The 21,753-nt window shown below is 41.5% G+C and overlaps 5 protein-coding genes across 7 annotated transcripts in view; 3 read left to right on the forward strand and 2 right to left on the reverse strand.

Moving 5' to 3' along the window:
* lrrc59 (leucine rich repeat containing 59) overlaps window positions 1–4,844 on the forward strand; it is a 9,935-nt gene extending 5,091 nt beyond the window's left edge. For both annotated transcript variants that reach the window (XM_015021208.1, XM_015021215.1), the window contains exons 3-8: window positions 1,427–1,486; window positions 2,067–2,225; window positions 2,351–2,455; window positions 2,864–2,936; window positions 3,280–3,471; window positions 3,578–4,844. In XM_015021208.1, coding sequence (XP_014876694.1) covers window positions 1,427–1,486; window positions 2,067–2,225; window positions 2,351–2,455; window positions 2,864–2,936; window positions 3,280–3,471; window positions 3,578–3,858 — 870 coding nt within the window. In that variant the 3' untranslated portion in view covers window positions 3,859–4,844. The remainder of the gene's footprint in view (window positions 1–1,426; window positions 1,487–2,066; window positions 2,226–2,350; window positions 2,456–2,863; window positions 2,937–3,279; window positions 3,472–3,577) is intronic.
* nat9 (N-acetyltransferase 9) lies at window positions 3,993–6,898 on the reverse strand. 2 transcript variants are annotated; one of them, XM_015021263.1, is made up of 7 exons: window positions 6,704–6,898; window positions 6,167–6,276; window positions 5,932–6,072; window positions 5,783–5,842; window positions 5,343–5,437; window positions 5,127–5,277; window positions 3,993–4,279 (listed from the first exon to the last, which is right to left on the reverse strand). In XM_015021263.1, the coding sequence occupies exons 1-6, from the start codon at window positions 6,778–6,780 to the stop codon at window positions 5,128–5,130; spliced, it is 633 nt and encodes a 210-aa protein (XP_014876749.1). In that variant the 5' UTR covers window positions 6,781–6,898; the 3' UTR covers window positions 3,993–4,279; window position 5,127. The 2 variants fall into 2 exon arrangements, with proteins under 2 accessions (XP_014876749.1, XP_014876740.1); XM_015021254.1 differs by having other exon boundaries at window positions 4,979–5,277; window positions 6,704–6,897.
* Window positions 6,899–7,229: 331 nt separating this feature from the next.
* syt15 (synaptotagmin XV) lies at window positions 7,230–18,234 on the reverse strand. The gene is made up of 8 exons (XM_015021279.1): window positions 17,910–18,234; window positions 11,311–12,926; window positions 11,050–11,207; window positions 10,352–10,644; window positions 9,205–9,372; window positions 9,015–9,123; window positions 8,756–8,938; window positions 7,230–8,129 (listed from the first exon to the last, which is right to left on the reverse strand). Exons 2-8 carry the CDS (start codon window positions 11,430–11,432, stop codon window positions 7,990–7,992), a joined length of 1,173 nt encoding a protein of 390 aa, XP_014876765.1. The 5' UTR covers window positions 11,433–12,926; window positions 17,910–18,234; the 3' UTR covers window positions 7,230–7,989.
* LOC106938882 (uncharacterized) lies at window positions 12,923–16,996 on the forward strand. The gene is made up of 2 exons (XM_015021078.1): window positions 12,923–13,081; window positions 14,173–16,996. Exon 2 carries the CDS (start codon window positions 14,188–14,190, stop codon window positions 16,129–16,131), a length of 1,944 nt encoding a protein of 647 aa, XP_014876564.1. The 5' UTR covers window positions 12,923–13,081; window positions 14,173–14,187; the 3' UTR covers window positions 16,132–16,996.
* Window positions 18,235–18,384: 150 nt separating the features above from the next.
* On the forward strand, window positions 18,385–21,752 carry LOC106938996 (elastase-1). Its single transcript, XM_015021221.1, has 6 exons — window positions 18,385–18,631; window positions 18,728–18,837; window positions 19,794–19,888; window positions 20,005–20,285; window positions 21,161–21,324; window positions 21,401–21,752. The coding sequence occupies exons 1-6, from the start codon at window positions 18,496–18,498 to the stop codon at window positions 21,578–21,580; spliced, it is 966 nt and encodes a 321-aa protein (XP_014876707.1). The 5' UTR covers window positions 18,385–18,495; the 3' UTR covers window positions 21,581–21,752.
* Window position 21,753: the final 1 nt, after the last annotated feature.

Genomic DNA, 21,753 nt, shown 5'->3' on the forward strand with positions numbered 1-21,753 from the left:
TGGTATTTTTGTCACGCTTTCAGCACCAAGGTTTGTCTGCATTGGGAATATTTTTGTGTTCCCACATATGGTGCGTTGTGCATCCTCTCTGCTGGAGAGCGTCCCTTCAACACGACACATCCTGTTTCTGTTGACATCAGGCTTTATCTCAACAGCAGGCTTCACCTCAATAGCAGGTTTTATCTCAGGCTCTTCATTCTTGTCTAGGTCTTCGAAGTCTATTGATTCGATGTCTTCCAAAACTAGATCACCTTTATTCACATATGGATAGTATTTGTTTATGTCCTGGTCGTCAAAGACTACTGCGTCTTGGCTTTCAATGTTTTTTAGTCCATACTCAGAGGCCGTTCGCGACTCAGAGGCCGTTCGTGACTCAGAGGCCGTTCCATACTCAGAGGCCGGTCCCGACTCAGAGGCCGTTCCATACTCGGAGGCCGTTCGCGACTCAGAAGCCGGTCCCGACTCAGAAGTCGGTCCGGACTCAAGTCGGTTAGTTTGGTTGAAAAACTGTGCCAAGTTCTTTGTGTTGTGTTTGGTTTGCTGCCATAATTCTAATATCATTACATTTTATTTTCAGCCCCTTAATTCTATTTATACCTTACATTGCTGACAGCCTATCTCATAATCTAAAAAGCTTGAAGACGTATCATTAGAAAAACAAATAACAGTGAAACTTACAAATGTTCAGAAAGAGAAATAGTAAACACTCCATGAAAGACGTAAACAGGCTGCAGACAATCAATTACATTAAGTAGTAAGTAGTAGTAATATTTCAAAAGAGAAGAAATCTTATGTGTTTTGAACAATAACAATATTAGTTGTTAATCTGTTGCTAAGCGATGAGCGCGTTTTCTGGTAACGAACTCCCACGAAGTATAAATCAGATTTTTACTTTTATAATATACTTGCCACCAATAATAAAAAAAAAAGACTTTTCTTCCAAATTCACCAACTGCACAATTCTTGTTAATCTAGTAAGTACTATAAAATAAGTAGTATTTTAAAAGGGCAGAAGAAATCTTATGTCTTTTGAACAATAACAATATTTGTTGTTAGTCTGTTGCTAAGAGATGAGTGCGTTTTCTGGTAACGAAGTGCCACAAAGTAAACATCTGACTTTTACAAAAGTAAAAATCAGAAGGCAGTGCATTAACATTAGCAGTGCACTGTCCCCCACTATTAGCATTAGCCTTTTCCCTAAATAAGCTTTTTAGCATTTTTCTTTTTATTATTAGCCATGTTGAGCACACTGAATGGAGGAAGTCAATGTAAGACAACATGTTAGTCATCTTGTGAAATAATACACTGAAAAAGTGACGCTGTTAAATCCTTTGGAATTAAGATATTTAAGCAGTTTAATAAGTTACCATGATTAGGAATATAATTGTTTGTATTCATCTAAATCTTACTTTGTTTTCTCCTACAGTCTTTATTTCCTAAAGCCACAGTCGTGGACCTTTCTTGTAACAACATCATCTCCCTTCCTGTAAGTATCAAACACACACATTGCTAAATTTTTGACCTGAATGACTTTAATCGCTAGAAAGGGCAGACAGATGTTTGCATAGGTGCCTGCTCCTCTAGATAGCACCACTAAGAATAAAACCATTGTTGAAAGAAATCCATAGGCGCTCTGAAGAAGATGCTTTGGTCAGATGAGACATAAACTGATCTTTAAATCCTCCATGAAAAACACTGTGCATGGAGGAAACCTTATGCTACAGCCTGACCAAACCATCTTCATGGTGAATGTGGTGGTGACTTACACATTAATAACACTGAATATTTTTCTGGTCAGTGCTGATGGGAAGATGTGTGTATGTTCACCTCCTAGCAGCAAGAGAAAGACCCTAAATATACAGCAAGAGCCACAGTTAAATTATTGGTTTAAATTCAGTCATATTAAGATATTAGAATTGTCTAGTCAAATCCTTGACTTAAGCTCAGTTGTAGCGGAACTTGAAAATGTATACTTGCAGCTGCTCGCCATCCAATATAGTTTTTATTCTGCTTACACAGTTCAGATACGTGATTGTTGTCTGTTTTACCCCATTTCTCTTACGCAGCCAGAGTTTTGCAGCCTCATCCATTTAGTGAAGCTTGACCTGAGTAAAAACCAGCTTACCTGTTTGCCAGATGACCTGGGGAACCTGGTGAACCTACAACACCTGGACCTTTACAACAACAAGCTGATGGTCCTGCCTGTCAGCTTCTCTCAGCTCAGGGTGGGTAGGATCATATTTTATATGTACAGTTGTGCCAAAAAGCCTGAAATACAGCTAATATGTGTCATATTAGCAGTATTGTTGACTTATTATTTTATTTTATTTTATTTTTCCCTTTTGTTTAGAGTCTGAAGTGGCTCGATCTGAAGGATAATCCTCTGGAGCCTGGTTTGGCCAAAGCGGCAGGAGACTGTCTGGATGAGAAGCAGTGCAAACAGTGTGCCTCTAAGGTGGCTGCAACACATTCAGCTGCTTTACACACAAGAACTAAAAGATTTCTTCTTTTCCCCATTTTTTTTAAAATATCATCAGAAAACGTTAATAGATCAAGATTTAATTTCACTACAATTCAGGGTTCCAATCAATTAGAGCAAATCGCCCAGGTAGTGAGGAAACAAAGCAGCCACAAACCATTACACTACTACCTCCATGTTTGAATGCTGACATAATGATACACGCCTTTTATGCAATTAGACGTTTCTCTCATCGGCCCTTTGATAATATATTTTCCCTGACGTCTTGGGAATCTTTAAGATGTTTCTTTTGGAAAATATGATACCAGTCTTTGTGGAACCAGTTTCTCTGACCTTAACTGAGGCTAGCTCAAAAATAAAAACTCGAATGTCGGTGTGTTTCAGGTCCTACAGCACATGAGAGCCATACAGGAAGACTATGATCGTGCACGAGAGAAACGCCTGTTGAAAGAAAAAGGTAGATAATTGAATGTTTGTTTGTTTCCCCCGCCCCCAAAAAGGAAAGATTTTATTATTGGAGATATTTTGAAATCCATAAAGCTACATATGACCGCCACTGTTCTTGAGTCAAGAAAAATGGCTTTAATCACATTTTTTTCCAGATGATTAGTTTGTCCATCCCTCTCTATTTTCTTTTAACTCTGTGGTTTGTCATATTTAAAGCCTGAAACCATAAAACAGACAAATTCACTTTATTTGCATTGTCTAAATGGATCGAAATGTCTCAGAGCCCCGTTTATCTGCACAGTGACGATGAATCGGGAACAGGGAGATGACCTTATGTCGTTTTTGCACTTAAGAGCTGGAGAGGAAGAAGGAAGCGAAGCAGAAAGAGCGGGAGGCCAGAGAAAGGGAAGCTCGCAAACGGGAGAAAGCAGAGGAAAAGGAGAGGAGAAGGAAGGAGTACAACGCTCAGGTGGCGGCTCAGGCTGTGCAGGAGCAGCAGAAGAAGAAGAGCGAGGAGAAGAAGAAAAAGAATGGGCAAGCAAAAAGTGGGGGCTAAAATTTGTTTTATTCTGATTGTTGCATCTTTCCAAAAACAAAGCTGAGGCTTCAGAAGCTGAAGAAGCTTCAACATCACTTTTCATGTCTTCACAGATAAAAAGGTCGACGTGAAACCAGCAGCTAAATCACAGCGTTCTCTCGTTGGCTGGACTTTTAAGCTCCTCCTCCTGCTGACGCTGGGAATAGCCGGAGTTGCTGCCGCATGTCGGCTGACCGACCTGAGGAGGGAAGAGGTCTGCGTGCCGATCAACGCGGCCGTGGACGACTGTTTATCCTGGGCCAAAGTGCAGGAGGGCGTGGTCAGACAGCTGCTACGCAATCTGTCATCCGCTGCTAAGGACCTCCTGGAGTCCACACAAACATCGAAGAACTAAACGCTGCCATCAGAGACGAGAGCTGCAGGCTTTTCCTGGTGTCTCTGGGATGTTTTTTAACATGTGGAAATTGTCGTTCCCGTTTGCGATGCCGGGATGTGGAAGTTCCTGCACAGAGACTTATTCCTATGGAATTACTGTCAAAATCTTTATATGGCCTGTTTTATTTACATCAGCTAAATATCTCCCTGTGGACGGCGTTTTGCACTTTACATTAATCGAAGCGGAGGCTGCCCTTGAGGTCTTCAGCTAAATGTGAAGCGGACACGTCTGTGCTGCTCTGGAGTGTCGTCAGACGTGTGTGCGCGTGCCAAAGCTTGTCGGAGCATGTGCAGTGCCTTCTCCATCTAGGCCGCTGTTCCTGTCGAATCTCGCAGGTGAACGCTGTAAATGCTTGCAGCTGGTAATTGAGTCATTTTTCCTACATGACAAATAAAAAACAGGCACATTTTTGCCAAAGATGCAAGAAAGTGAGTTTTCATGTCATTTCTGAGGAGCAAACTATTGTTTTCACTAGAGCTTAAAGGTTACCTGCCCTAATTTAACATGGATTCATATTAAAAATTGAATGGTTAAAACATTTCAGACGGATTAAAAAAGCTGAAGATTTTTATTATTTTTTTAAAGATGTTTCTGCAGCCAGTACATTTGTCTGTGTGAAAATATGTTTTTACATTAAAATTTCGGAACTGAATGAGAGAACCAGTGTATATAAAGGTAAAATAAAAATGTAAATTTTTATTAATTTGGGAGGGACAATGCACAGTAACAATTCTACAAATGCCACAATTAGCGAAAAATCTATTATTCTGTCATCCCTGGACAATGAGTAATTTATATTGCTAAAAATAAAATAAAAACTTTAATATTTACATTATGCCGGCCTCTGAGCACGTTCAATAAATGACTTACAAATACCCTTTTAAATTTTTCCAAATCTTTCTATGTTCTTGGGAATTTGCATCAGGAAACAATCAAATGGCAGTAAAAAAAAAAAAAAAAAAAGGATCCAATGTGTCCAAACTTTCTTTTCATAAACATCTGAAGAGTGTGACGTGCTCCTACACTCGGCCTCTTCAACTCTAATAGAATACAGCAAACGATGACCTTCAAAAGCCACCTGTTTAGTACATGGAGGCATTTTGTTGAGGTTGCCGGGGAGCAATCGGGACCAAAACGAGAGCTCTCTTCCTCAAGGGAAGGAGGTAAAGCCTCTGTGTTTCTGTTTCACAAATAATGGTTGGACGATGGAGCTCACGGTAGATCACCTCACTGCTGAACCAGCTCATGTCTGCTGCTGCATGTTTGCTTGTAGTCCCTTTCCTTCATGTAAGCCACATCTTCCTGCAGCTTGGTCCGAACGGAGTCGTCCACCATCAGCTCGAGGGTCGCCTCTTTGAAGACGCTGCACACAGACGCCTGCAGAGATGGCGATTACCGTCTGATCTTCCTGCGCAGTGACCTAAAGTCTCCCTCCTCCTTACCTCCTGAAACTGCAGCTTCTTGAACATGGAGATGCTGACTTGGTTGTCCAGACCAATTTTTGCTTGAAACTTTTTGACTCCGAGTTTGGTGATTCCTGATGAAGAACACACAATTCCCAAATCAATGCAAATGTATTTATTTGAACGGGATAACGTGAAATTTCTGAGCCATTTTGTTTTGATCGCATTTTTTTAAATTTTGAAAAGCAGGACATATTTCATTTAACTGTTGATGCTAATACAAATCGATAAACATTTTCCTCTCTGTTCTCTTTCTTGGCTATGATTAATGTCCTTAATATGACACCTGGAATGTTATATCCAACCAAATACTGCTGCATTCATAGCAGTCATTTGCCTTTTGATACACTAAAAATTTGTTTTAAAAAAATACATGGAAGGTTTAGGTTTTAATATGACAAACAGCAACAGCTTCTCACCGTAGCTCATCATCATGCGAGTCACCTCCTTCCCGATGCCTCTTCCTCTGTAACTGGGCTCTAATCAGGGAGGGAGGAACAAAATCATTCAAAATGTTTAAAACTATTTTTGGAATAAGGCTCTGAACAAAAAACAGAATGCGCATCACCTGCTATCATGACCTCCAGCTCCGCCAAGAATGGATCTGAGGGGTCGGTCAGGAAGATGTTGACATCTCCCACCATGCACTGCTCCTCGTCGACACCTGGGTCCACCCAGCGCTGCTTGTCCAAGATAATAAATGTGCATTCTGGAAAGTTGCAGCTTGAAAATTAAAACAAATGTGAAACATTTGTTAAACGTTGACTGGTTCATAGTTATTGTTTGCGTTTGTGGCACCGTACTGTCATCGTCTTCCCTCCAGCTCTTCTGCATGTCGTACTCCTGCTGCAGGCTCAGCGGCTCTGAGGCAGTCAGCTGCTGCAGCTCAGGAGATTTCATCCACTCATGATATCTGTGGAAAGCAAGAGGACGTACCGGCACTGATTATTGGCCAATGATTTATGATTAATAACAATAATCTTTAAAAATAAATATTTGTTTCATTTATTGCAGTTAAAATAAGTCATTTATGAAAAAACTAATAGTAGTAGTCGGTTTGTAAAACAAGTAGGTTACTGTTAAAACTTATTTAAAATGAGTAGTTTGATTTATTTTAAATTTAAGTTGAAGTGCATTTTAAACACACTTTGATTTGTGCAAGTGGTTCCGTTTCATTTTGAGTTCATCTTTGTCTCAAAAATCACGAATATTGGAACCAAATTAAATATGTTTAGCTAAAAATAAAGATTCAAATTAGTTAAACGTATCGTTTTCTACGGGGTAACCAAAGCAGTCCTGCACGGAGCAAAAGAACCCGAACCATAACAGCTGGTACTGACCTGGGGACATGCTCTTCATTATATGGAACCAGTAGCACTCTGTGTCCCTCCAGTAATGTGTTTTCATTTATTTTCATGATGAATCGACAGCTACAAACAAAATCATAGCAACTGAGGATGGCTTCCTTATTCTCTCGCAACGGTTCCTACTGCGACTGCGCACAGTGGACCAAGTTAGCCAGGCGCCGCCTGCTGGACAGCAGGAGTACTTTCACGTCTGAGTGCTCCTTTTATGTCTCCTTTTATGTCTCGCCTTTTATTAGACAGCCAAACGTCAAGAAGAAGCATAAATCTATTGACATGTCAACAACAGTTTAAGTTTAAACTTTAATTGTAGTTCATTTCACTTTATTTATTTAGTGTCAAATCAAAACAAAAGGCTTATTGTGCTCAGTTAAAATCCATTTAGTGGCAAGGATTAGTGTACAAGATTATTCTGTGCTTTACAGAAAAATGAAGAATGAGAGTTTACAAACAGAAGCATAAATTGTACAAGATAAAACAAATGAAATACAAATAGCGGGAGTCACATTTAAAAAATACTTTATTTCCAAACGGAAATTAAATGCATAAACGCAAGAAGTGTAAATACAAAGGCCTCCAGACAATCAATTAAGGTCTTTCTTTTCACCTCCAACTCTAATTAATGTCAACTTTTGATGATATTATTGGTGTGGTTGGGAAAGAAGGCCAAATGGAGGGACAAACTAGAGCAGTGAAACTACAGGGTCTGGTAATTTATCTAAAAAAACAAACAAAAACAAAAAACAACAAGAAATTGGCAAATCCTTACATTTTTTTCAGCCCAGTTGTTGACAACTGCTATCCTGATACATTTAGATGCAAACCCTTTGAACAGCTTGCTAACAAATTATGCTTTCTGACGATTGTTTTGAATAAAGATCAATTACTCAAAGCTTTTCACCTCTTCAGTGGCATCTGGTGGCGAAAAGTGTGAAGAGCAGCTTTAATTTACACCAAATCTCCAGAATGCGTAGTCCGAACAATGATTCACTTCCTTTTGACGTGTTGAACCAAGTGTCAAACTACCAATACCATGATTCTTCTGAAACCTCACTGAGTGGCCGACCAAATCAAGCTTTGACACAACACTTACAAAGCACCATGTTGCTTTTCGCGACATATGCCCCGGAGCTTCTGCTTTAAGCACACTATCACTAATAGTAGCTCTTGGAGACTGGACTTGAGCCTAAGATAAACAAATATTTGAAGTTTTTTTTTTTTTTTTTTTACTCCCCTTTAGCCTCTGAATGCTATGTTGGGATTTATATTGCCCGGCCCAGTCTGTGCCACATTCTGACCGGCTCTTGTGCCTTGTTGATCATGTCCATCCAGTGCTGCAGCTGAAGACCCCTGGCGTACATGAAGGGACCCAACACCAGCACTCCCAGCAGGGCTGGAGGTTCTGAAAGCAACAACAGCTGATCTTTGACAAAGGTCTTACTTTAAAGCAATCATGCGAGGTTCTGATAAAACGTCATAATTAGTTAATGCTTCCAGTACCTGAAGTAGATTGGTTTAGAATAAATGCCCATTATTTGGTCGTGGAAGCTAAAGCTAACAGCTAATCTGTGAGGGGGCAAGAACATGCTGAAATCTCAAAAATGTCAGCAATTTACTTGTAATTTTTAACATTAGTTTCAAATTTAACATGACACACTTGTTTGTGTTGCCTACTCCTTATAGAGAGGGGAGGCTTTGTGTTTTAATAATGCTTAATCTCTGTCTGGTTGTCGTGAACTTTAACATGTGCAGCAGCCTGCCTGTTAAGTCCAAAATGCAGGGCCAGCATATTTTTTTGTCATTTTCTGAGCCTTGTGGACTAATCTCAAGGAGAATTTGCAGACATTCATGATTTGATTGTCTATGGTGAATGCTGAAGTATGCTGATGGTGGGCAGCTAAATTGTTTACTTAGCTCTTCTCATATTGGCAATCCTAAAAATGTTCTTTTTAACCATGAATGCAGATGATCTAAGAAGTTCTGATAGAAAGATGCATGTTTTTTGACTCATTAAAAAGTTTTTTTCACCTGAGCGGTTGTCGTTCGGATGCTGGAGCTCAAATCTTAAACAGGCATCATCCAGGTGCTGCGGTCGCAGTTTAAAAGTCATCCTGTAGTTGAAGATGGGGTCCTGTTCGCCTTTCACCACACAGCTACGCTTCGTCTTCACCATCTGAGTGTGTATCTGCAAGCTCACCTGGACACACACACCTGCGGGAGCGTAGCCGCACGCTGTGGTGCACTGAGCAGGTAAAAGCCTCGATTTTATTGATGAAACTCTTCAAACCTGCGTCTGTGAGCAGCTGAAGGCCTCGAGCTCCTAGGACCACCAGCGAGAGTCGCTGCAGGGACGAACTGTAGCTAAGGGATATCTGCACATCGCCCAGCTCCGAACACTGGCGAAGATTAGACGGCAGAACCATTCTGAGCATGTTGATCACCCCTTTGTGGATGTGTGTGGACGTGTTGGTGTTTACCTGCGTCTCCTCCTCAGGGTCAAGGTCTCTCCACAGAACTCTGCCGGCCTGACCGAGCTCCCCTTCCAGGGGAAACAACACTCTGCCCACGGCGTGCCGTTTACCGTCTTTCTCCACACTCAGCACACACACACTCAGCGTGCTCCGCAACACACACACTGCTGATACCTGTAAGGCACACACACACACACACACTGAGCAGACGTGTCTTTTTAAACGATGAGTGTGTATTATTGTGGTTACATAGATTTGTAGCACATGGATCAAGTGTTTATTTCTCCTACATTTGGTAATTATGATTTACAGTTAATGAGAATTTAACATTCAGTTTCACAGAAGGTTTGAATATTACTTCCTGGTAGACGGCTCCTCCGACTTTGGACTTGATAAAACACAATGGACCAACACCAGCAGATTACAAATCATCCCTGACTGTGGAAACTTCACACTGAACTTCCAGTAAGTTGGAACTTACTCAAGCCTTATAAGCCTGTTACCATCTATCCATTCCAGGAACTGAAGATAGAGCTGAAATCTCTTCAAGAAACAATAGAAGATGTTCTGTTTAAGCACTTAGGATTATAAATGGCCCGGATGACTGAGAATCTACACTATGATGTTCGCCTGTGTACCTCAGACTCTTAAACCTTACTTCCTGAATTAAATCCAAAATGAACGTTTTGTTAGAAGATTTTGAAGTCTTGAAGATCAGTTTAGTCTTGCTCATCCTTAGCCTGAGCTTGAAATAAGGAATGCTGTTGTTTTAGAATCCTTGTTTGGATGCAATTATCTATTTTTGTATTGGCTTTTTTCCTTCCACTTAACTTTCCATTATTATACCTGGATAAAGCTCTGTGTGAACAGCTTCATTGTTTGATATTGATCCTTTGTGGCTTACCCTCCTTGTGAAGTAGTGTCTACTGGACAGCTGTTAAGTCATCACTATGATTGTGACTCTGAGGTTTGTTATTTTTTTTTTAATTATTTTTAGCTTAGTCATTTCTCACTCAGAGTTCAATGAGTTTAAAATGTATGTCTCAGCTTTAAAACTCAATTACTAAAGTAAATTCACTTTTCAATAATGCTCATATATGTATATAGATGCTCCTGTGAGCTCAAAGTTGCAAATTCAACCACATGCCCTTGCCTGGAAAATCAAGCAGTCGTTAAACTCTGGGTCGGGCCCCGTCCCCCGGGCCTTAGCCTGCCGGGGCCTCCGGTCGTCAGGAAGAAGCCGCAGTTCCACCAGCGTCATGTTGCTGTGGAAACGGGGAAGGAGGTTGCTGAGGCGGAGCAAGGAGACCACGAGCTGCTCGCTGCTGTGACGATACTCTACAGAGAGGCAGAGGCGAGTGGCCATGCCAAGAGGAGGGGCCGCCACCTCGCTCAGAGGGGTCATAGAGTACAGACCTGTCAGCACCGACCCCACTGGGTACCAGCCTAAAGAAAACCAGGGATGCAGAAAAATAAATCAGGATACAAACAGTTTTTGGATACTACCAACTCTTTGCTTAGCCTGATCTACTGGAGAATCTCTCTGTTGTTCACTGTAGAGGCAAAAAATACCAATCAAGGAAATTCAGAAACAAGAATTACTAATTAAATTGCTGGAAATTTGAACACCTAACATTAACATAAACACATTATACTTCACATCTTAATTATTCGCTGCGTTGGGCTAGGTTGCATCAGTATTAGTTGTCGGAAACATATTACAGTTATTACGTCAACCAGAAGGTTAATAATGAAGGTTTAAATTTTAAATGTAAGTTTTGAAAGTCTAGATTGCAGATTTCAAATTGAAAGCATTTCTTTAGTGCAACAACTGCAGCACTTATGACCTACTTCTCACTGACAGTGACCCACGGTGAGCCAGAATGTCTCGCTGAGCATCCACCTTCAACGCTCCCTCCTTTTCTTTCTCCTGGCTCTCTTGATCTCTCAGAACCGTGGTGTTTTGTGGAACACAGCGAGGAGGTAAAGAGAAAGGGATTTCACCATGCCTTGCATAAACAACAACAAAATGAAAGCATTTAGGTCCTCTGGTTTGGCATTTTTCTGGGGTTACTCTCAATAAATTCACTAATATTTGCTTCTGGTACTTGCCTGGCACAAAAGCCTTGAGACACAGGGATCACCGGAGCAGAGTGGGCCGGCACCGATGGCACCGCGCTGATCAGCTCCTGATACTGACCCTGTTTGTTCTTCTTCCTCCTCAGGCAGCACATTGTCAGAATCAGCAGCAGCACTAGCAATAGCAGGCCGACGGACAGACAAACAGCAAGCAGCAGCGCCTGGTCTGAACAATCAGACACCCAAACTTATTCTCACTTCAGTTATAAACGTATCTTTAATGCATTAATGCTTTACTGCGTCATTCTCACCAGTCATGACAAATGTTCTTCTCGTCAGCTTTAACTGAGACAGAATGGCCGTCCAAACATGAAGCAGCAACTTAGCACTCTACCTGAACTGTAAGTAACGATGAAGAGCAGTGAGACTTTGGACGCAGCTGGCCGTTTCTCACCATGTTATGCTGCTATCTAAAAGGCTGGATTAACAGGCCTCCGGGCAGAAATACACGTTGGTTCATTTTGTTGACTTTGGAATTAAATGCTAGCCTTATTTATAGTAATATTAAGCATGTTCATTTAAACGCTGCATTTTGTGTTAATTTGTGTCGTCTTTGACTGACATTTACATTGGCTAACGTGAGAAACATGCCAAAAAAAAGAAAAAAAAGAAAATTGTGAACTGGGTTAAAACTTTTCCACACCATGGTATTTGTATATACAAAACATAATTTAATTAATAATGTATTTATTTATGTAGTGGCAACTCAAAGAAATGTATTCTCAAAAAGATATTCACTGAATGAATCACTCTAAAAAAAAAAAGTTGAATTTAATAATTTATATTCTAATATAATCATTTTACAGTGCAGACTAATGTAGTTCATAATACCGGTTAGTAGTTTTCTAAGGAAGCTCAGTCACTGACTGTTGCATTAGCTCCTGTTGAGGAAGCATATGGTGACAGAGGAAAGGAACAACTCCCTTTTAACAGCAAGAGACCAGAACCAGAACCAGGCTCAGTAAAGGCAGCCATGTTTTGAAACAGAACAACCTAGTCCCTTTTAGAAACAAAGAAAACCTTAAATATTTCACTCAACAAGTTCTGTTTGAGGTTACTTCAGACTAAGACGGTAAGTAAATGCTGTTGTTTGATACTTGTTACTAGCCAAATAGTTTTTGTTTGTACTTTGTGCATAAATTGAGCATAACACCGTCACCATTGTTATTTGACCCAAATACAGATTTAATGTAACGAGCAATAAGCTTAGTTCAGACAGGGATGCCTTTAACACTCAACTATAATCATGCGTAATGACAGTCCTGACAGATGACCTTATCCTGAATTTGAATCAAAGTGCTTATAAGCCACCCGCTGTTCGCTTCCACACACAAAGACCGGATTGGACAGTAGCTAATAAGATGACTGGTAATCCTCAGAGCTAAAGGCATAGAGTAATGGCTCTTTCTTTGTCTCTCACACAAACACACACACATACACACACACACAAACGCACCGAACAATGCACCTTTAAAAAGAAAAAAACAAAAACAGTTTCACCTTCGTTGACATCACATGCGGCCCAACAGAGGTAGAGGAAGCGGATCAACCTTAAGGAGGGTCACAGCGAAGGAAACCTGGCCGCGAGGCTTTTTATGTGATTGACATCGACAGAGGGAAGCCATTTAAGAAGGACGTGAGGAAGAGTGGAAGACATGAGGGGAGGAAGGAGAGGCACCAATTAGAGCGACCAGCACTGTGGCCGGGCATAGGGCAAAACAGGACACAACTTGTGAACTTTCAGGTAAGAGGTTAATTTTCATTGTCAAACATTATTCCGTGGTGGCATGTGTGTATGGAAATACACTTTGATTTGATTATTTGTGTTTACAAACTGTGCAGATCAGCTGCTTTTGAGAATTTCTGTGGTGTGAATTCATTATTGTACTTTTAATGAAATGCAAGATTTCCAGATTTTTTTTTTCCCCTGCTCATGAATACAACAGTATTTCATTTATTTGCAAACAGAATCTGCTGACACTTGTCTGTAGTGCAAGGAGAAATCAAATAATTACCACGTTGTCCCAAAAGTTTCATGTGACATATCTCCATTTGACTTGATATCATTTTATCTGTTTTCTGGTGGCAAAATGCACATTTAAATCTGTCTGTATTAATCTTGATTTTGTCTCAATAATCGAGTAATCTGGGCTGCGTAATCTCATTTGGTTAATCTGGATTTTGTGTGTTTGTGTATGTGTGTTTGAATGCTCTCATTCAAATCCCTGAGAAATGTGTCATCCAAAAATTGTTTGGAAATCACTTTGAAGGAGCATCCATTGCTCAAATTTTAGAGCAGTGTGCACGTGGGCGACGTGAGACATGCCACTCGTTGAAAGGGACCTGCAGAGAATTAAGATCTGATCCTGCTGCCTCTATTGGCTTTACGGGGCTTTGAACTGGGTGACAAAGAGAGTTAGCACCAAGCTAATGAGCACAGCATAGGTTAGCAGTTGAGGAGATAGCCAAGGTGGCTAAGAAGAAACCGGTATTGAACCAACCGGAGTTACAAATCTGGTTTGCTTTCTCTACAAGTTGATACAAATTCTCCGGGTTTAAGGCTAGCCCCCAAGCAAAAGTTACAGAAATTCCCACAGAAGTTCATAACGGTGCCTCTGAATATTTTAGAATATTTTTACACCTGATAATTTGATCAATATTAACCTGATAATAACACATCAATTCAGAGTGGCATGGTCAATGTTTGGACTTTTACTCTTATTGATTCTAATTTGTTTGAGGATCGGAAATATTTAACTGTGGCAAAACGGCAAGAGGGATTTCTTAATTCCATACTTTGAAGAGTTGATTATTTAAATGTGTTTGTCCTTACAGGTCTGGGCTGTTGCCATGGCAAGGTCTGGTCGCCCTGCGTCTGAGAGCTACCAGTCCGCCTGCTGTTCGGTCGGACAGTCTCTGTCCTCGTCCAGTGAAGTTGGCATTTTGGAGGACGAAGACGACCGGACTCCTATTTTCTCCCTTTCTAAAAGCTCAGTAGACGTCGTCACAGCAACAGGCCCTCCTCACAAGCGAGACCTAGCCTGGATGCGACTGGATCTGAAGCGCAGCTCCAGCACCAACACGCACTCGGACCAGAATCAAGTGACGCTGCAGCAGCTGCACCATCACAAGTGGCACCACAACAGCCACCAGTTCTCTGTCACAACTCAGAATGAAGACTTGCACAGCCCTCCACCTCTCAGTGAGCGCTGGATTTCCAACATGCATCGCTGGAGTGGCTGCAGCAGCAGCACGCACAGCCGTAGCAGCACTCCGGACACGGTTGTAGGGAAGGAAGGGTCCTCGCGCTCCTGTTGTCTCAGCCAGGAAGCAACCGCCTGCTTCACCCCAGATTCTCCAATGTCTAGAGTAACCTCTCCTCCAACCACACCCTCACCATTGATTTCCCCCTTCCATACACCTACTTTACCACCTCAAGGTCATTTGGCTTCTTCACCACTAACACCAAGCACACACCGGGAGTCTGAGTACTCGCCTCGTCCTCGGATAACCTGTAGAGACGACAGCAACTCCCCTGAGAAACTTTTATTTCAGTTTCCTTCCCCAGTCCAATCGCATGCAAGCTTCACAGATGAAGGACAGTGTGCAGATTCCGCATGCCTTGTTAATGATGAGAGTAAAGAGTCACCCAGCCCCATAGGCACCCAAGTAATGGAAGATAAAGGAGAGGAAAGTCCACTGCCAGCTGATTGCAAGCCAGAGCCAATTCCTTCTGCAGAAAAAACTGATTTTAAGGCCAAACTCTCAGGTTGCCATTACCTTCTGTCGTTGGAGCAAAGTTGCCAGACGGGCAAAAGTTGGAGAACACCACTTGTTACTTCTTTGAGTGACTCACGGTTGGGTGACCTCATGATGCAGTTGGAGGCTACTGCCAATAACCTGAAATCAGAGCTGCTTAGGGAGGAAGGAACAATGACCTCACAGCTGGAGATGATGGATGCTGCGGTGCAGACAGGCTCCCCTTTGGGCTCCTGTTGCGACTTTCAGAAGAACATGTCCAACTCCAACAGTGGCTCGCACTCGCTCTTGGGCTCTCCACCTGGATCCAGACTAAACCTGAAGGCAGCTGTGGGATCCCACTCCAACCTGGTCTCGGCGTCTTCAAGCATGTTCCCAGTGAGCAGCGGTGAGGAGGAGGAGAAGCAACAAAACACCCCAGAATGGGACGCCACCGCCGCTTCTGCACGGTATCTGGAAAGAAAAAGATCATGTCTGAAGGCCCAGTCTGAAGACTGTGATGAGCTTGGCAGAAGGGGCAGCATGAAGCAGGTGCTGTGGGACGAGGATGGGCTGACGTGGGACATTCATGGAGCATCCTTGGACCCCGAGGAGCTCAGCACCGCCATACAGAAACATCTGGATCTCAAGAACAGCCCCCAACCACAGAGGCGCTCCTCTAAGAAGAAGAAAGCACCAATGCCTCCACTCATATCAAACATGGTAACAACAATGGCCCCCGACACAAGCCCACCAGCAATGAGCATTAAGTGCATGGTGGAGGGCGAGAGTGAGGAGACCCTGGAGACTGAAGCAACAAGCGAGGTGCAGCTGGAAACAGGGGGCAGAAAGCAGGAAAAGGAGGAGGCCAACTGTAGCAGAAGCAGAGAAGAGCAAGGCAAAATACAGGAAATAGAAGAGGAGGAAGGTGGAGAGAAGACAGTCAATAGCGTAAAATCACTAACACAGGGGAGTGGACACAGCAAGAAAAAAATAGTGATCAGATCCCTGAGGAGGCCTGGATGGTGCGGAGGATCCAAAAAGACGGACGACTGAGACTCCATGACTCTTGCATAGCATTAAAATTGATTTTTGAAGAGACGTTCAGTGAGGATGGGGTCAAAGCCTTCCTACAACATACATTCGTTTAGTTCCTATAAATCTGGTAGTGTCTGCCACTGGAGTCAAACTGTCCTGATTCATCATGTAGTGTCTAAATAAAGACTTTTCAGAATAGACGCTCAGTGAGGTTTTATGCTTTTCCTTTTCAACTGTGTAAAAGCCTTTTAGCTCAAGATAGCTGTATACAATTGCATTTCTGTAACTGAAAAATATATGCAAACTCAAAAAGTGTGACAAAAACATCAAGTGCTAATAATATGTTAGAAACCTCAAACAGGTGAAGCCAATTATTGTGACTGAACATGCAGGAAGGTGGACTGGTGACAGCTTATTTATTTAAGATGATCTACCTGCGTCAGCAGGTAGATCATCTTAAATAAATACGGAAGGAGGAGAAAACAATTGCAGTAAAGGAAAATCATTTTATGTGGCAAAATTTATCCTCACAAACAACAGCAGTGGTGGACTGTTAATCCTGGGAAAAGAACTGTAATACTTCAAACACTACTGATCCAGGCTATATGTCATCATCTATATATGGTACTCACTATTTTTAAGGCAGACAAGAGTACAACTATTTAAAGACTATTAAAAAAAGACAATTAGGATTTACTTATCATCCATACTTTCAGTATTTATATATTTAATGTTTTTAATATAGGTTAAGATTTGCCCTTTTATCACTTTCAGTTGATGAAGTAAGCACAGTCGAAGTCTGTATGTATTTTTAGATACCTATAAACTTAATTTCCTGTCATTCATATTAAAGTCTGGTCATTAACAGATTTTTTAAGCAGTAGGAATACCGGTTGTTTTGTTGTCCCTGTGTGTGTGTGTGTGTGTGTGTGTGTGTGTTTCTTTTTTTTTGGTTTGTTTATTTTTGTTATTTTAAAAAACAGGGGACAGAATAATAATAAAAAAAAAACAAAGCAGAACTTTATTCAAAGCCGTGACTTGATTATATTTCAGGGATGTATCACTACATTCTGTTTGTAGAAAAAAGAATTTCCAAGTTTCAAGTCGGAATACTTGAACAAGTTTTAAAAGTTTGAATTGTAACTTGGAAATTTTGAGAAAAATTTTTTTCCTCTTAACTCTTAAAATTCTCTTAACTCTTAAAATTTCATTTCACTCTGTTCAGAAGAGTGAACAAATCATCAGATCAGAAACTTTTGATACCTTCAAAAGATATGAAATTTAACTAAATATTAGTAGTGTTGTGTGAATATATTTTTTAACCTGGTATTGGTAAAGGCAGGTGAAAACTACATAAACTATGAATTGGAAAATAGTCGCAAAATTAAGATCCCCATTTCTAATCATTATGTCCTCTATGAGTTGTATGTGTGATACTTGTTTCTGGGCTGTAAAGCTAAATTATCCGTATGGTGCTTGTTTTTCTGCCTGTGCCACATTGTACCTCATTCACCCGGTAAACACAAAGTAGAGTTGTACGCAAACTTGGTGAACCCCAGTGGTGAGATCTGACCATTCAAGCTCTGTCATACAGATGAGCGGGCACATTCTCTTTTATTCGCTGCAGCAAGTACAGCTCTGCTCACCAGGGGCTTCGACTGCAGCTACTGTTGTCATACTTTTACAGATGTATGCTTGTGTGTAGATATTTTTTGTAAAGTCGAGCTAATTACTTGGAATATGTCGACTATAGTGCTATTAAAATGAATGTAAATTAGTAATGTCAAGAAACAAACCTACTGTCTGAAGTCTCCCAATGACCATTTGGATAATCCAGAGGAGGTCATGTGGTCAGGTGAGACCAAAATAGGGAGAGGGCATAAAGTGATTGGCCCTCCAGGAACGCCAGAACCACACGTAGCTTCTACTGTTGACTTTTGGTGCTGTACTGTGATGAAATTTAGAAAGAAACCGGACTGCAGTTTTTGTGCTCCACTTGTCCTGCATCGGACATGACAAAGGTTACATTCAGGCCGCTGTGTCACTCCAATCAGTCACGTGACAAATACACTTGCTTGTGTCGCGATGTCTTTGTCTTGCACGCATGTCCGTGTGCTGGGAGAATTCTGTATGGATGTGAAAGTGCTGATGGGCCTCCCCTGAAAAAAAAAAAAAAAAAAAAAACCCCTTTTTCTCAGCTGCAGTAAAGCTCAAAGCTACAGGAGAACTATCCAGCGCTCTGCTTTTGTTGTGACACTAACTCATTGTCGCTGGAGGATTGCTGTTGTGTGTGTGTGAACTGTACCTGTTTGCGTACATTTGGGTGCTGCTTGCTATAAATAGTGCCCGCTTGTGGCCCGGTCGGTGATTCTGTGGGAGACCATGGCTGCATCAGGACCTCCTCTGCTCTGCTTTCTGTCCCTTTTGCTGCTGCTGCTTTTGAGCAAGGCGTCCCTGCCTGCGGCTGCATACACACTCATCCCAGCACAACAGCCACAACACAAAGTCCTCCAGCTGGGTGAGAACCAGTAAACTCCACCAACACCAAAGGAAGGCTTGTGTTACTCATGCAGTGGCTCTGTGGTGTCTGAATGTGTTGGTTCTGTTCTCTTAGACTGGCCACAGGATTGCGGCATGCCCCACTTCAAGCCAAACATGATTGAGAGGATTGTCTCCGGAAATGAGGCCAGACCTCACTCCTGGCCCTGGCAGGTCTCTCTGCAGGTAAAACACACCGACAGGATCCTTTATTTTTAGGAAAACGCCATGGTTTCTGCTTATTTACAGACAATTTCATCCAGTATTTTTTTTTTTATTATCAAATCAGATCAGTACATTGCAATGAATTAAAGTTAATTTATTTCAGAAATAAAATTGATCAATATGACATAACACCAATAATAGCAATTTAACAGAGCTGTAGGGCTATGTGACTGACACCCAGCAAAGGACGGATAAGTTTTAAAATGTGATCGTTAAGGAAGCTGTCTATTCACAAGAGTTCTGTATCCAAATTTATTGGAAAGTTAAGTGAAAGGGAAAAAATGTAAACAATCAAAAGGCATTACTCGATGGTTCAAAATCCTCTTTTCAGGTGAAATTTAATTTGACACTTTTGTTTGGAAATCAAGGTTTTGTTAAGTAGCTAAAATGGTGTAGAATGTAAATAAAATCTAAATAATTGCAGAGTTAAATGTCCTACAAAATGTACAATTAGGGAAACATATGAGAAAATCCTAGAGATAGATACGAGCTATTTATAAACGTTAAGGTATTTAATGTTTATAAAGCTCAGTCAATTTGAAAAAAAAAATATGCCTGAATCACATCAGAAATAAAATATAGAAAGGCATTTTAATTTTTTATAAAATCTAACATAGTTGTTAAAACACGCATTAAGATCAAACTAAAATTGCATGACACGCAAACAAATAACTGTTTTTAAATGTTTTTAAAAACAGTTTTTAAACTAATTTAAATGTGGTAAATTTAAATAGTTACATTAAATTAAATCCAAGTGAGCCACATTTATACCTGAACTCTAAACGCTGTTAATGTAAAACCTAAAAAATTCAGGAGTTGATTATTGACTTTTACTGCTCCCCTTTTCAGCACTCAAAATACAAAAATAGATACATTTACAAAAAAATTTGACCGCACTGTCTGGTTGTCTGTCACAGGTTCGACCCAGAGGAAGTAAACACTACATCCATGTCTGTGGAGGAACTCTCATCCATAAGAACTGGGTGCTCACTGCAGCTCACTGCTTCCAGAAGTAAAAAAAACCCAAAACATTCCATAAATCTCACACCTTAAAGAAACTGCAAGTTTGTATGAATTAAATACAACATCTGATAAAAAAAAAAAAAAAAAATTGTCAAACACTCTCAGGGGTAAAGCGGAGGATCCTGGGAGCTGGAGGATTGTCCTTGGGAAGCACCAGCTGAAGCGCTCAGAGTCTGCAGAGAGGATTTTCCCCATCAAGAGGATCTACCGGCACGAGAACTTCCGCTATCCTGCTCACAGCGAGCTGGACTACGATATCGCGCTGGTGAAGGCCGGCACGGACATCCTGCCTTCAAACTTCATCCGCTATGCCTGCCTGCCGCGCAAGCAGAGCCCCCTCAAACCGGGGCACTACTGCTGGGTGACGGGCTGGGGAGACACCAGAGGTGAGTCGGGGACGAGGGACTCAGACACTGAGAAAAGGTAGGGCACCAACAATAGTAACACTGAAACAGGCAAATTGGATATTGCTGTTTGACATTACTAGGGATGAACGATATACATCGACATTAATATCAGTGTTGGCAGATGTTAATCATTTTTAAGGATATCGGTATTGGCTGATGTTATTAAGTGATTCCATCTTGTTAACCTTTGTATGAGAGTCTCAGGAGAAGGGATTCAGTCATAAGATAGTGATGCAGCACGTTTAACTGAAGCAAAGAAGCGATGTGCTGATTTCTTTCTTTTTAAACGGTGCTAAAAGAGTAGAGAAATGTATACAATATTGGTCATCAGTCATAACAGCAATATCAGTATCTGGTGTCAATATCGGCCCAAAATGCTAACATCGGTGCATCCCTAAATTTTACAATGATGAAATTCCAACTAAATCTACATTTTCTGCAGCTTATTATCTCTTTGGCATCATCCCAAAGCCCCTACTGCACTACTGAAGATTGACTCTCTGAAATCCTTAGTTTCAGTGACGAGTCCATCCAGTTTGCAAATTATCCTTCTGACGTTCAGAACACGGATTTGAAGAATCTTTCCTCCACACTCTGAGACCTTGATTATTGGCTGGATAATTGTCGAGTTGGCAGTCTTCCCATGATGACTTTTCCCTATTAAAAAAAAAATCCCTCTCTTAACAGCATCCTTGTAGCAGTTTCTTTCAAGATGAACCCCATCTAATCATAAAATTTACCCGACTCAGAGTGTGTGAATGTATAGGAGTTTCACTCCGAAGTGAATTACTAAGAAAGTTTGTAGATTTTATTACCGTCATTAAAATTTTACTCGCTCTATAAACACATTTCAGGTGGGAAGGAGAACGTCTCGTTGGCGGAAGCGCTGAATCAAGCCCGTCTGCCCATCATCGACTTCAAAACTTGCCGGCAGAAGAAGTTCTGGGGCGACCGTGTCCGGGACTCCATGATCTGTGCCGGGTTCAGGGACACCGAGGGCCCGCCTGCGGCGTGTCAGGTAAGGACTCCCCATCGCTTACAGGAACATTGTGTCTGTCGGGTGGCGTTTTTTTTCACGGCTTTCTTCCCTTCAGGGCGACTCGGGTGGTCCTCTGCTGTGCCAGCTCGGCCGTGATCGCTGGGAGGTGCACGGGGTGGTGAGCTTTGGCCCCATCGGCTGCACCGTGGAGAACAAACCCAGCGTCTTCACCCGCACCACCGCCTACATCCCCTGGATAGAGGCGACCCGCATCAGGGACTTCTTCCTGCACTGAGAGGGCCCTGCTGACTCAGCAAAACCTGAACCTCGGCTCCCTCACACCGTTCCTTTTTCCACTGAGCAAACACTTCACAATATAAATATGAACTCTAAACGTGCAGCTAGTTTTCGTTTGCGTACATTGGCATTTACAAGTTACTTTCTGCAATAAAAGCGATAAAAAAGCTG

Source organism: Poecilia latipinna, unplaced genomic scaffold (genome assembly GCF_001443285.1).
Source record: "Poecilia latipinna isolate Pla-1442-1.1 unplaced genomic scaffold, P_latipinna-1.0 Scaffold84, whole genome shotgun sequence".
Classification (NCBI taxonomy): Eukaryota; Metazoa; Chordata; class Actinopteri; order Cyprinodontiformes; family Poeciliidae; genus Poecilia; species Poecilia latipinna.